Source organism: Bos indicus, chromosome 3 (assembly GCF_029378745.1).
Source record: "Bos indicus isolate NIAB-ARS_2022 breed Sahiwal x Tharparkar chromosome 3, NIAB-ARS_B.indTharparkar_mat_pri_1.0, whole genome shotgun sequence".
Lineage (NCBI taxonomy): Eukaryota > Metazoa > Chordata > Mammalia > Artiodactyla > Bovidae > Bos > Bos indicus.
Genome location: NC_091762.1, coordinates 83,062,550 through 83,077,098, shown reverse-complemented (window position 1 = coordinate 83,077,098; position 14,549 = coordinate 83,062,550). Strand labels below are relative to the sequence as shown.

Genomic DNA, 14,549 nt, shown 5'->3' with positions numbered 1-14,549 from the left:
GTTTTTAAGTTTTTTTTTTTTTTCTCTAATTTTTATCTAGGCATTGTGGTCAGAAAAGATGATTGATTTCAGTTTTCTTAAGTTTACTGAGACTTGATTTGTAACCCACGATGTGGTCTGTCTTGGAGAATGTGCACTTGAGAAGTACATATTGAGAAGAAAGTGCACTTGAGATGCACTTGAGAAAAAAGTGTATTTTTCTGCATTTGGATGGAATGTCCTGAAGATGTCAGTTAGGTTCATCTGGTTGAATGTGTCATTTTAAAGCTTGTGTTTCCTTATTAATTTTCTGTTTTGATGATCTGTCCATTGGTGTAAGTGAGGTGTTAAAGTCCCCTACTATTATTGTGTTACTGTAGTTTCCCCTTTTATGTTTGTCAGTGTTTGCCTTGTGTATTGAGGTGCTCTTATGTTGGGTTAATAAATATTTACAATTGTTATGTCTTCTTCTTGGATTGATCCCTTGATCATTATGTAGTGAAGAAGGACTGAAATTGATTGAGCACCCACTAGTATATTATAGCTTATGTACCTTATCAATTAAATCTCATATCTGTCTGAGTTAGAGATCTTTCTGAGATTTAAATCTCCTATCTTTTTAAGGTTTTCTTTTTTTGTAAATTAGAAAACTGACATTGACATGTTCAAGGTCACATATCTAGATAAGTCTTGAAACGTATTCAAGTCCAGCCTCCCTTGGCTCCCTATTCTTGCTGTTCTCTGGATACACTGAACATAATTTAGAATTATTTTTTTATCAATGTCAGTATTATGATATGAAGACAGAACTAGAAATGGCATAACACTTACATTTTAAAGGAGACTGGAGCTTACTTTCTTGAAACAATGTTTAATTTTTGCTTTCCTCCCCCTCTTATTTACATGACTTTATGAGGTATATAAACTTGATTTCCTTTTTAAAATATTAAATAATTCATCCTTCTTCTAAATCATCCTTCATGATTTCTGTTCCTCCAGAAAATTGTTATCATCTCTACTGTTTCTATGTTCTTTGACTTGTTTGCATCTTTTAAAGCTTTATTTGTGATTTTAAAATTGCTAACTTAATGGACTGTAGGTTTTGGGTTAACACTTTGTTTATGGTGACTCTCCTAAGACAGTCCTCAGTGAATCACGTTTTGTGTTGTCTTTTTTTCTCATTTGAATCTGGGCTGGACTGTGTCTTACGTCAACCAATAGAATGAGAAAGGAGGCTATGTCAATTCTAGGCCTAACTCTTAGGAGACAACTTCTACTCTCTTTGTGCACGATAACTTACTGCTTATGTAAAATGTAGATCATTGCAGAGCCTCAGACTTGGACTCAGATTCACTTTTCTTTCTTTTGGAAGGACTGGTGACTGGTAAGAGGGTGTAGGTTGAAGGTAAAGTGTAGGGACAGAGAAGTCCTCCTTAAAGGCTTTTTGTTTGTTTTTAAGGTTGTGTTTATGAAGTTCTTAGGACTTACTTTGGAAATATTGCCTTTTGGGGAGGGGGGAATTGTTACTGGGTTGGGGGTTAAAATCATTCTAGCATGGTACTAATAACACTCGTAAATTGGGAACAACAAAAACTGCATGTTTGAATTAGAAGAAGATTTAAATGGATTGAAATGGGCTGATATTGGGGAGGATAGTTTTGTCATGGAATAATATGAACCAAATAGTAAAGCCCACTTTGAGTATAGATGAAAATTAGTGGAAAAAAGATAGCTCTAAAGGTAATTTGTATCATATTGAGGAAAGTCTTTAGTATCACAGAGAAGTTCATTATAAATCTGTTAGGTTAATGAGTCATTGAAGTTGGTTTTTGAGCAGATGAGTAGATGAATTACCTAATCAAAGCTGAGCCACAGGGAGATTAATTTGGCAGGGATAAGTGGCATATGCTAGCATGGGGAAAGACTGATGACAAAGAAGCCATTTGGGGGAGTACTGCAAATTAGACTTTGGAGTAATCCAAAGTCTAATCAGTGTATTTGACTTTCCATTCTCTCTGTTTCAGTACCAAACTCAGATACTTGTATGATTTTTATTTTAAATACATATTTTAATGTACTTGTTCTTTGTCCTTATTTGTATTACAGTCTTTAAGGAAGCACTTTCATAAAAGTCACTCATTTAAAATTTGTAACAACTCTGTTAAATATAAATGCTGGTCTGCTTAAGACTAGACCTAGTCTTGATTCCCAGTTTCAGATTCTGTTTCTATGTTCTTACATTTTAGGAGCTGCTTTTTAAGGCTACATTAGCATGTAGGAATTTCATATACTTGGGAATATTCAGGAATGTAATGGGCAAGTGCTTTTCTTAGGAAATTGAGAATATTAATGGCATCATAAAAAGCCAAAAGGGTAGTACCTTTTAGATATAGACAGTTTAGTAGGAAGAAAATTGAAAGTTAGAGTTTGCAGCTAAAAGTTGAGGATTGAGGATTTGGTTTGGGAGGTGGAAAATTGAGATGAAAATGTCTGAAAGCTTTGTATATCACTTTCAGAAATCCTTATTAAGCCGAAATGATGGGGTTAAAACAGATTTCCCTAGGAAACTTCAGAGATCTGCTTTTATCATAAGCACCAGTATACTCTGGGAGAAGGAAATGGCAACCCACAGTACTCTGGCCTGGAAGATCCCATGGACAGGGGAGCCTGGTAGGCTACAGTCCATGGGGTTACTAAGAGTCAGACACGACTGAGTGATTTCACTTTCACATTTCACTTTTATGCATTGGAGAAGGAAATGGCAACCCACTTCAGTATTCTCGCCTGAAGAATTCCAAGGACAGAGGAGCCTGGTGGGCTGCCGTCTATGGGGTCGCACAGAGTTGGACACGACTGGAGTGACTTAGCAGCAGCAGCAGCAGTATACTCTGTGATCTTATCCCTAAATTACTTAATTGGAATGTTCAAATATTTTTAACTTTTAAGTTATCTAAAATGGAAGGAAATACAATAAATTGGTAATACTTATTGCCTTTTGGAAGATGGTTGGTGTCAAGGAAACTGGAGTAGAATTTTTAACTTTTAATTTTTATACTGTGAAAACATTATGATCTATTGGAAAATTAAAATTTCTGTTTTCTCTGTTAAGTAGATAGAATGTGGTTAAAATACTTAGCTTTATTTTAAAATATTTAATATAAGTGCCCTGTATTTTCAGTTCATTGTCAACATATTTTTGCTCCACTTATAAAAGATGTACATCTGTATTGAGAATTAGTGATTTGAAATGAAATAAAAGAAAATGCTGCTAAACTTTTAGTCTGAAATCCCTTAATTGCAAAACTGTCTTTCTCTTTGTCTCATTTAGGTTGGGTGTTGAAAACGAAGACATATTTTAGTAGAAATTCTCCTGTATTATTACTTGGAAAGTGTTACCATTTTAAATATGAAGGTAAGTGCTAAATTTGTAAACCATTTAAAAATCTTTGTAGAAACTCACTGTTTTGTTTTCATTATTTTATTTCTAGATTAATCTACATTTGACATATTTCTTTTGTTTTTCACTTCCAGTTATTTTTATGTATTTAAGTGGTAAAATACACATAACACAAAGTTTGCCATCTTCGCCATTTTTAAGTGTACAGTTCAGTGGTATTAAATACATTCATAATGTTGTGTTATTATCATTACCATTCATCTATAGAACTCTTCATCTTGTAACACTGAATTCGGTACCCATTAAACAGTAACTCCTCATTCCTCTCTTCCTTTCAGCCCCTGGCAATCTGCATTCTACTTTGTATGCATATGTTTTGGCATGTATCTTTTAAGAACCTGTATTTTATGTAACACATAAAATATGGATAGAAGGTTAACTATGCTAATTCCTAACACATAAAATATGTTACATAAAATACTGCCGTGTGGTTTGAGTTTCTTGTAAATTCCTTGACATTAGAGTTCATACCATTGTACTCCATTTATTATATTCCCTCATAGTTTTGGACTTAGAGTATGAGTGTTAAATAAATATTATTTGAATTGATATCTTAATATTTTTTATCAAATTGTCTGATAATTTTAAAGTGTATGATAATAATTAAAAGTATACCTTCTAGTTAACCTAAAAATGGTAAGTTTTCCAGTTCGTAAGGATGCTCCAATTTCTGAAATTGTTTACTGTATTTGATGTTTCTGAAGTCTCACATATACTCATCCTTTCTGTTATTATTGTATATTTTCTTTTAATAATTTATACCCTTTATTGAGTGCCTGCTATGTGTCAAGCATCATGCTAAACTCTTTGAGAAATGTCTTTAATTCTCACAACAAGCCTACAAGGTATATTTAAGTAGGCTTAATAGTAATATAATATTCTGTTTATCACATTTGAAATATTTTAATGCTAATCTTTTCTTTCTTTGTATGTCATTAAGGACTCATAGGTTTTTAGGTTCTATACTGTGCATTGGTCAGTCTCCACCAGTAATCTTCTTATGGTACTCAAATTGTTAGCCAGTGGAAACTTCTTTCAGATTGGCTTATCTTTCAACAAATGCTAAGTAATTTTTGGAAATTTCCTATTTTCTTCTATAAGTAGGTGTGCCATGCCCACTTTATACTTTTCAGCCTCAGATATGAAATCAGCCATTCCCAATGAACTCTGGTTTCTCGTGTAGAAAAAGGTTTCATTGTGGAGATAACATTTCCCCAGGCCACTTGAGTGGACAGAGCCAGAGAAGATAAATATTTTTTTCCTTTTTTTTCTTATAGAGCCATCAGTGTATAATAGTTGTTTTCAATCTAGTTCTGATAGATCACATTCCCACTTAAATTCTTGATTTTTAATTATCTTTTTCTATTATGGAAATATTTTCTAATAGTTTTTTCATTTTGCTAAGGGTTTTAGTCAAATTACTTTAACCAGAGTCACTCATCTCTCATTATTTATTGACATTTATCTGGTGGATAGTTTGTTCAGTTGTTTTGATTCCCTTTCAGTTTGAAGGTGTTGGCAATCTGTTTCACAGATCTAAGTGCTTAGAAAATGGTGTCTTCCAATCACAATGGTTTTATTTTGCCTCCCTCTGAGTTATCTACAATGAATTAATTTATGATGATAAATAAGTATAAGATTCTTGTAAGGTTATAATCTTAATATGATTATATTACTTTATGCAAAGTCTGACCTGCTTTTTCAAGGTTTAAATTTATCTTGCTACCTTTCTTGAACTACAAACTTATATTATGCAATTTTTCTTTCCCAGAGTTTGATATCATGCTGTGCATTGTTAAGTCAATGTTCATGGTATGTAAATCCAAATGGTCCTTCCAATCGGTATTATTTTGATCAAATACCAAAATTTAATAAAAAATTAAGGTATCTCTAAGAGAAGCAGTTAAGGATTTTATCTTATTTTAAGAAAGCGTCATTTCCCCTTAGATACCATGCCCCAATCTGGCTAGGATTTTTTTAGATTTTCTCTTAGATGGTTCAGGACACGATGGGTCCAGAGACCATTAAGGAAAAAATGTATGTGTGGTTATCTCTAGCATACAAGTTCTTTCTTAGGGACCCAAAGGATTTAACAAGAATAACTGGAGATAAGGCTCTCTCCCTCCTAATTTTGTGGCTGAGGAACGCCTATAGACAATCATTCTAACCTATGGACAAAAAAAAAAAGTACATGGAAAAAAGGGGAAAAAAGTTTTTAAGAAGTAGAGAGGGTAGCACAGAGGCTAGAAAATAATAAAAGTTTTTTTCTGAGCTGAAGCCAGCCCAGGGTGGAGCTTTGCCTAGGGATCTCTTTATAGAACAGAAGAAAGGGCATGAAATTAACATATCAAAGGGTCTTCTTGGATATGGTCTTGGTTCTTGTGCTATCTCTGCTATTTTCATGGATCTCTCTTATTCCAGATATTGCCAAGATTATGCCTAAATGTTATGGAAATAAGATCCCACAGTGTGGAATTTTTTGAAACATGATTTTTTGCCATTTACTAAGAAAGGGTATGTAGGAAGAAATTAATTATTTAGAAGTACATTCCTCAATTTGGACATTTTCCAGATCTTGTTCTGTTATTGATTTTTAATTCCATTGTGTTCAAAGAAAACCCTTTTATGATTCTAATCTCTTTAAAGTTATTGAGATTTGCTTTATGGTCTAAATATGGTATAATGTTCTAAATATGGTAAATGTTCTTTGTGTGCTTGACAATAATGTGTATTCTATTACTGAAATGTTCTAAAAGGACAGTTAAGTCAAGTTGGTTGAGTTCAAATCTTTATTCTTGCACTGTCCTACTTGTTGAGAGGGATATTGAAATCTCAGACTGTAATTGTGGATTTGTCTATTTCTCCTTGCAGTTGTATTAGTTTTTGCTTCATTGATTTTGAAGCTCTGTTATTAGATGCATAAACATTTAGAATTGTTTTGTTCTGTTAATGAATTGACCCCTTTATAATTATAAAACCCTTCTTTATCCCTGGTGATATTTTTTGGTCTGAAATATACTTGTCTAGCAGCAGCAGCATACTTGTCTTATATTAAGCTTTCTTTTGCTTAGGGTTATATGGTATATCTTTTTAAATATTCTAAAACATTTAATCTATTTGTCTTTATGTTTAAAGTTTGTTTCCTGTAGGAAGTGAATAGTTGAATCTTGCTTTTTTATCCAATCTGATAATCCCTACCTTTTAATTAAGTTGTTTAGACTATAGGCGTACTTTGGAGATAATGTGGGTTTTGTTCCAGACCATTGCAATAAACCAAATATTGCCATAAAATAAGTTGCACAAATTTCTTGGTTTCCCAGTACATAAAAGATTGTATTTACATAGTATAATAGTGTAGTAAGCATGCAGTAGCATTATATCTAAAAAATAATATTGCTGTTTAGTTACTCAGTTATGTCCAACTCTTTGTGCCTCCAAAGACTGCAGCACATCAGGCTTCCCTATCCTTTACTATCTCCCAGAGTTTGCTCAAACTCATATCCATTGAGTCAGTGATGCCATCCAACCATCCTGTTCTTTGTTGCCCCCTTCTCCTCCTGCCCTCAATCTTTCCCAACATCAGGGTGTTTTCTAATGAGGTGGCCAAAGTATTGGAACTTCAGCTTCAGCATCAGTCCTTTCAGTGGATATTCAGGATTGATTTCCTTTAGAACTGACTGGTTAGATCCGCTTACAGTCCAAGGGACTCTCAAGAGTCTTCTTCAACATCACAGTTAGAAAGCATCAATTCATCAGCCCTCAGCCTTCTTTATGGTCCAACTCTCACATCTGTACATGACTACTGGAAAAATCATAACTTTAACTATATAGACCTTTGTTGCCAAAGTGATGTGTCTGCTTTTAATACAGTCTAGGTTTGTCATAGCTTTTCTTAAGGAGCAAGTGTCTTTTGAATTTCATGGCTGCAATCACCAATGCAGTGATTTTGGAGCCCAACAACATAGAATCTGTCACTGTTTCCATTTTTCCCCCATCTATTTGCTATGAGGTGATGGGAACAGATACTATGATCTTTGCTTTTTTAAATGCTGAGTTTAAATGCTAAGCCAGCTTTTTCACTCTCTTCTTTCAGTTTCATCAAGAGGCTCTTTAGTTCCTCTTTGCTTTCTACCTTTGGTGTCATCTACATATCTGAGATTATTGATATTTCTTCTGAGAATCTTGATTCCAGCTTGAGCTTCATCCAGCTTGGCATTTTGCATGATGTACTCTGCATATAAATTAAGTAAGCAGAGTGACAGCATACAGCCTTGATGTGCTCCTTTCCCAATTTTGAACCAGTCCGTTGTTCCATGTCCAGTTCTAACAGTTGCTTCTACATACCTTAATTAAAGATTACTTTATGGTTAAAAGGTGCTAATCATCATCTGACAATGCAGGGATGTCAACCAAGCTTCAGGTATAAAAAATTCACTATTTGCAAAGCACAATAAAGTGAAGAATAGTTAAACAAGATATGCCTGTGTTCACTTTTTATATGGTTATTGATAAAGTAAAGTTTGTCATCTCATTGTTTACTTTCTATTTGTTAAATCTGCTTTGTTCCCTTTTCCTTTTTTCTACCTTCTTTCAGAATATTTGACTATTTCTGGTTTCTATTTTATCTCTTTGCTGGCTGATTAGCTATAGCTTTATTATGTTATTTTGCTGGTTACTTTAAGGTTTTGGTATACATCTTTAACTTATCACTGTCTACCTTCAAGTGGTATTATATCAACTTACATATAGCATAAGAACCTTGGAGTGGTGTATTGCACTTCCCTCCTCCTGGTCTTTATTATGCTATTAGTGTCATATATTTTATTTATTTGTGTCTCATACATGCCACAATACATTGTTATTGTTTTTGTTTCAACATTCAATATCTTTCAAGAGATTTAAGTGGTAAGAAAACTTACATATTTGCTCATGTAGTTATTTCTGGTATTTCTCATTCCTTTGTAGGAATCCATATTTCTGTCTGCTAAATTTCATTCTTTTTCTGTTTGAAGGACTTATTTTAACATTTCTTACAATGCAGGGGTGCTGGTGATGTATTCTTTCAGCTTTTGTATCTCTGAAAGAGTCTTGCTTTCATTTTCAAAAGGTATTTTTGCTGGGTATAGAATTTTGGGTTAATGATTTTTTTCTTTCTGTGGCTTTAAAGATATTGACTATTATACAGAGTGAAGTAAGCCAGAAAGAAAAACACCAATACAGTATACTAACGCATATATATGGAATTTAGAAAGATGCTAACAATAACCCTGTGTATGAGACAGCAAAAGAGACACTGATGTATAGAACAGTCTTATGGACTCTGTTGCAGAGGGAGAGGGTGGGAAGATTTGGGAGAATGGCATTGAAACATGTGTAATATCATGTATGAAACGAGTTGCCAGTCCAGGTTCGATGCACGATACTGGATCCTTGGGGCTAGTGCACTGGGATGACCCAGAGGGATGATATGGGGAGGGAGGAAGGTTCAGGATGGGGAACACATGTACACCTGTGGCGGATTCATTTTGATATTTGGCAAAACTAATACAATTTGTAAAGTTATTAGCAAGGTGAAAAGACAGCCTTCAGAATGGGAGAAAATAATAGCAAATGAAGCAACTGACAAACAACTAATCTCAAAAATATACAAGCAACTCCTACAGCTCAATTCCAGAAAAATAAATGACCTAATCAAAAAATGGGCCAAAGAACTAAATAGACATTTCTCCAAAGAAGACATACAGATGGCTAACAAACACATGAAAAGATGCTCAACATCACTCATTATCAGAGAAATGCAAATCAAAACCACTATGAGGTACCATTTCACACCAGTCAGAATGGCTGCGATCCAAAAGTCTACAAGTAATAAATGCTGGAGAGGGTGTGGAGAAAAGGGAACCCTCTTACACTGTTGGTGGGAATGCAAACTAGTACAGCCACTATGGAGAACAGTGTGGAGATTCCTTAAAAAACTGGAAATAGAACTGCCTTATGATCCAGCAATCCCACTGCTGGGCATACACACTGAGGAAACCAGAAGGGAAAGAGACACGTGTACCCCAATGTTCATCGCAGCACTGTTTATAATAGCCAGGACATGGAAGCAACCTCGATGTCCATCAGCAGATGAATGGATAAGAAAGCTGTGGTACATATACACAATGGAGTATTACTCAGCCATTAAAAAGAATACATTTGAATCAGTTCTAATGAGGTGGATGAAACTGGAGCCTATTATACGGAGTGAAGTAAGCCAGAAGGAAAAACATCAATACAGTATACTAATGCATATATATGGAATTTAGAAAGATGGTAACAATAACCCGGTGTACAAGACAGCAAAAGAGACACTGATGTATAGAACAGTCTTATGGACTCTGTGGGAGAGGGAGAGGGTGGGAAGATTTGGGAGAATGACATTGAAACACGTAAAATATCATGTAAGAAACGAGATGCCAGTCCAGGTTCGATGCACGATACTGGATGCTTGGGGCTAGTGCACTGGGTTGACCCAGAGGGATGGTATGGGGAGGGAGGAGGGAGGAGGGTCTAGGATGGGGAACACATGTATACCTGTGGCGGATTCATTTTGATATTTGGCAAAACTAATACAATTATATAAAGTTTAAAAAATAAATAAATAAAAAAAAAAAAAAAAGAAAGCCAGTGGGGGGTGGGGGTTGGAAAAAGAAAGAAAAAAAATAGAAAAAAAAATAAATTAAAAAAAAAGAAAAAAAATAAATTATATGATATATAAAAAAAAAAGATATTGCCCTTTTATCTTCTTCAGTTCAGTTCAGTTCTGTTCAGTCGCTCAGTCGTGTCCAACTGTTTGCGACCCCGTGAATCACAGCATGCCAGTGGAAACAGTGTCAGACTTTATTTTTTGGGGCTCCAAAATCACTGCAGGTGGTGATTGCGGCCGTGAAATTAAAAGACACTTACTCCTTGGAAGGAAAGTTATGACCAACCTAGATAGTATATTGAAAAGCAGAGACATTACTTTGCCAACAAAGGTCCATCTAGTCAAGGCTATGGTTTTTCCAGTGGTCATGTATAGATTTGAAAGTTGGACTGTGAAGAAGGCTGAGCACCGAAGAATTGATGCTTTTGAAGTGTGGTGTTGGAGAAGACTCTTGAGAGTCCCTTGGACTGCAAGGAGATCCAACCAGTCCATCCTAAAGGAGATCAGGCTTGGGTGTTCATTGGAAGGACTGATGCTGAAGCTGAAACTCCAATACTTTGGCCACCTCATATGAAGAGTTGACTCATTGGAAAAGACTCTGATGCTGGGAGGGATTGGGGGCAGGAGGAGAAGGGGACGACAGAGGATGAGATGGCTGGATGGCATCACCGACTCAATGGACATGAGTCTGAGTGGACTCCAGGAGTTGGTGATGGACAGGGAGGCCTGGCGTGCTGTGATTCCTTTATCTTCTTACTTGTTTTGTTTACTGTGAGAAACCTGATGTTATCCTTATCTTTCTTTGTACATAATGTCTTTTTTACTCTTGACTGCTTTTAAGATTTTTTTCTTTATCACTAGTTTGGAATAGTTTGACTATGATGTTGAAGTGGTGTTGTTTTCTTCATGATTGCTTGGGTTTTGGTGAATTTCTTGAAACTGTTGTCTCATAGCTTTCACCAGTTCTGAATTTTTTCAGCCATTTTGTCTTCAGATATTTTTTTCTATCCTCCCCTCTGTTCCCTCTCCTTCTGGATCTCCAGTTGGACATATATTAGCACGAATGAAATTGTGCCACATCTCACTGATATGCTTTTATTTTTTTAAAAGTATTCTTTTTCTTCTCTGTGTTTTAATTTGTATAGTTCCTATTGCTTTGTTCTCAAGTTCACCAGTCTTTTGATCTTTTCCTCAGCAATAGCTGTCATAAATCCAAGTCAGTATATCTTTTATGTTGGACATTGTAGTTTGTATGTCTAAAATTCCAGTAAAAAGACTTGTTTCTACTTATCTTTTTGAACATTTGTAATACTGTTGTGAGGTTTTCCAGTTGGTGCTAGTGGTAAAGAAACTGCCTGCCAGTGCAGGAGATGTAAGAGGCATGAGTTCAATCCTTGCCTGGAAAGATCCCCTGGAGGGGGGCATGGCAACGCACTCGAAGACTCTTGCAGCATGGCAGGCTGTATATAGTGAATCTCATGGACAGAGCAGCATGGCAGGGCTATAGTCTGTAGGATTGCAAAAAGTTAGACATGATGGAAATGACCTAGCACAGCACAGCACAATATTATAATATTAATAATTCTTTTAATGTTCTTGTTTGCTAATTCTAGCACTTTTGTAAGTTTGGGTTCAGTTTTGATTGACTGAGTATTCTCTTTTTGGCTTGTGTTTTCCTGCCTATTTGTATGCTCGACTGATTGCCAGACATTGTATTATTTACCTTTTTGGGTGCTGGATATTTTTGTATTCTGAGTATTGCATTGTATGAATATGCCACTTTATTAATCCATTTTACTTGTGGTGGAGATTTGGATAGTTTTCAGTTTTTGGCAATCAGTAAGAGCCCTCCTGTGAATATTTTTATACATGTGCTTTAATGAACATGAATATGGATTTTCGTACAGTGTGTATACCTGGGGATGTAATTGCTGAGTCACAGGGTATTCATATGTTCAGTCTCAGTATATACTGCCAGATAATTTTACAAACCAGTTGTGCTAATTTATATTTCTGCTAGATGCGTATGAGAATTCTGCTTGCTCTCAGCTCACCAGTACTTGGTATTTTTCATATTTATTAGAGGAACATTTTATCTTAATTTGCATTTGTTTGATAACAGATGAAACTGAGCATATTTTCATAGATATTTTTCCATTTAAACATGTCTTCTATTAAATTGTCTCTCTAGATTGTCTTCATATATTTTGGGTATGAATCCATTTTTGAATATATCTACAGGAAATGTTGTCTCCTACTCCCTTAGTTACTTTTTCATCATTTATCTTTTGAAGAGCTCATAATTTTAAAGAGTTCATAATTTTAATATAATCTGGTTGACTTTTTTACTTTCTTAAATGGTTAGTAGTTTTTGGATTCTGTTTAATAAATTTTTGCTCACTTTAGGACATGATTTTCTCTCTCTAGTGTTTTAAAGCTGTCATTTTGTGTGTGTATGTTTTCTCTCTGGTTGTTTTTAAGATCAGCTCTTTGTCTTTTGTGTGGGCTTCATTTTATTCTACTCAGAATTCATATATTTCTTAAAAGCTGAGAAAATTTCAGTCACTTTTAATTATAGTTTTTCTCCATTTTTCCTGTTCTCCTGTACATCTTTGACAAGCTTTTCTGTTACTAGTTTTTTTTTTAATGTCTCTTAAATTCTTTGGTTTTTAGATATTAGTTATTTTGCCTCTCTGTGCTGTGTTCTAAGTAATTTCTTTAGTTTTTCTGGTTCCTTGATTATCTTCTGAGCTATGTGTAGTTTTCTATTTAATCTATACCAAATTTCTATTTTCTGTTATTATTATTATTATTATTTAATTTCTAGTAGTTCCTTTTGGTTTTCTTTTACATGTGCCTGGTCAATTTTAATAGTCTATTTTATGTTATTTGTCCAACTTTTTTTGTTGGTGAGAGGCAGACTTTCACTGAGCTCTCAATATTGCTAGCGATTCTCTTCTCTTTCTTCTATCAGCTTTCTTTCTCCCTCTTTTAGTGGTTCTTGTAGGCATTCTCATTCTTCATAAACCTCTGCTCAGAAATCTGTTCCATCATGGGAAACAAAAGCAAAGCAAAACAAAATTTAAAAAACATCTCTTACTTTGATTCCATTTATCTTACATTCACCTGACAAATGTTTATTGTGCATCTCCTATGGACTGAACTCTGTTAGGCACTGAACATTCAGAGGTCCAGAAGATAAACACATTTCTTCCTCTCTGGTATACTTGAAATCTGGATGGAAAGCAGATGTAAATAAAAAAATATTCTTGGTATAATTAATACTGTAAAAAGGAAAGCCAGTCAAAGAGTGGAATAGAAGGAACAGTATTATAGTAGAAAGTGAACAGGACCACAAAGTTCATTTAGTACTAGGAGTTTTCCAATAATATTTAGAGTAAATATTAGAGGGAGACTAGATCTTAAAAGGATAAGGAATTAGTCACTTTGTCAAGGTAGGAAATTAGGAACTATGTGTTTGGCAAGCCACAGGATAAGGTGTGATAGTTATGTGTTATTGTATTCAATTTAAAACAAATTTAAATGTCTCCTAAAGTAGAAACTTTTGACATATTTATAGTGCCATATTCAGTTTCCAGGCATTTTAATTTTTATTTATAATTAGATTCAAGGTTTAGTATTAAGAGAAATTCATTGATAAAAGAGGCTTGGCATGTATTCTTTTAATTATTAAAACTATATGCTACAATTTAGCTCCATTAAACTGAATATTATGAAGTTTGGGTGATTGTAATTTTTTCAGAATGAGCTTGAAGAGGGATAGATGCAGAAAACATGAGGAATAAAAGCATGATAAAACTGCTTTAACATCTTGCAGAATGGCATTAAAAATTAAACTCCTTGGAGTTGAGAGTTATAGGCAGATTTATTTACCTATCCATCCATTCACCCAAACCAGCCAACATTTATTAGGATCTGTTTGTGCTAGGTACTGTATGCATGCAGAAGCTGAAAAGATGACTAAGACTTTCTCTCTGGAAAGATCAGGGAATGCTAGTTCATTCTGAGCACTGGTGTTTTATAAATTATTGGGCAAATAGTGACCATAGTTTTCACATAGAAATTGTATTCAGTTCAGTTCAGTTCAGTCACTCAGTTGTGTCTGACTCTTTGTGACCACATGAATCCCAGCACGCCAGGCCTCCCTGTCCATCACCAACTCCTGGAGTTCACTCAGTCAGTGAGTTCACTCAGTTCCATCGAGTCAGTGATGCCATCCAGCCATCTCATCCTCTGTCGTCCCCTTCTCCTCCTGCCCCCAATCCCTCCCAGCATCAGAGTCCTTTCCAATGAGTCAACTCTTTGCATGAGGTGGCCAAAGTACTGGAGTTTCAGCTTTAGCATCATTCCTTCCAAAGAAATCTCAGGGCTGACCTCCTTCAGAATGGACTGGTTGGATCTCCT

General features: G+C 35.0%; 1 protein-coding gene across 5 annotated transcripts in view; it reads left to right on the top strand.

Annotated features, from left to right (window-relative positions):
* The window catches only part of ATG4C (autophagy related 4C cysteine peptidase), a 96,299-nt gene that overhangs the window by 32,294 nt on the left and 49,456 nt on the right, over window positions 1-14,549 (top strand). For 4 of the 5 annotated variants that reach the window (XM_019957336.2, XM_070786429.1, XM_019957334.2 and 1 more), the window contains exon 3: window positions 3,308-3,391. In XM_019957336.2, coding sequence (XP_019812895.2) covers window positions 3,308-3,391 — 84 coding nt within the window. Of the gene's footprint in view, window positions 1-3,307; window positions 3,392-5,857; window positions 5,951-14,549 lie in introns of those variants that run through there. The other variant, XM_019957337.2, reaches the window with a different exon arrangement.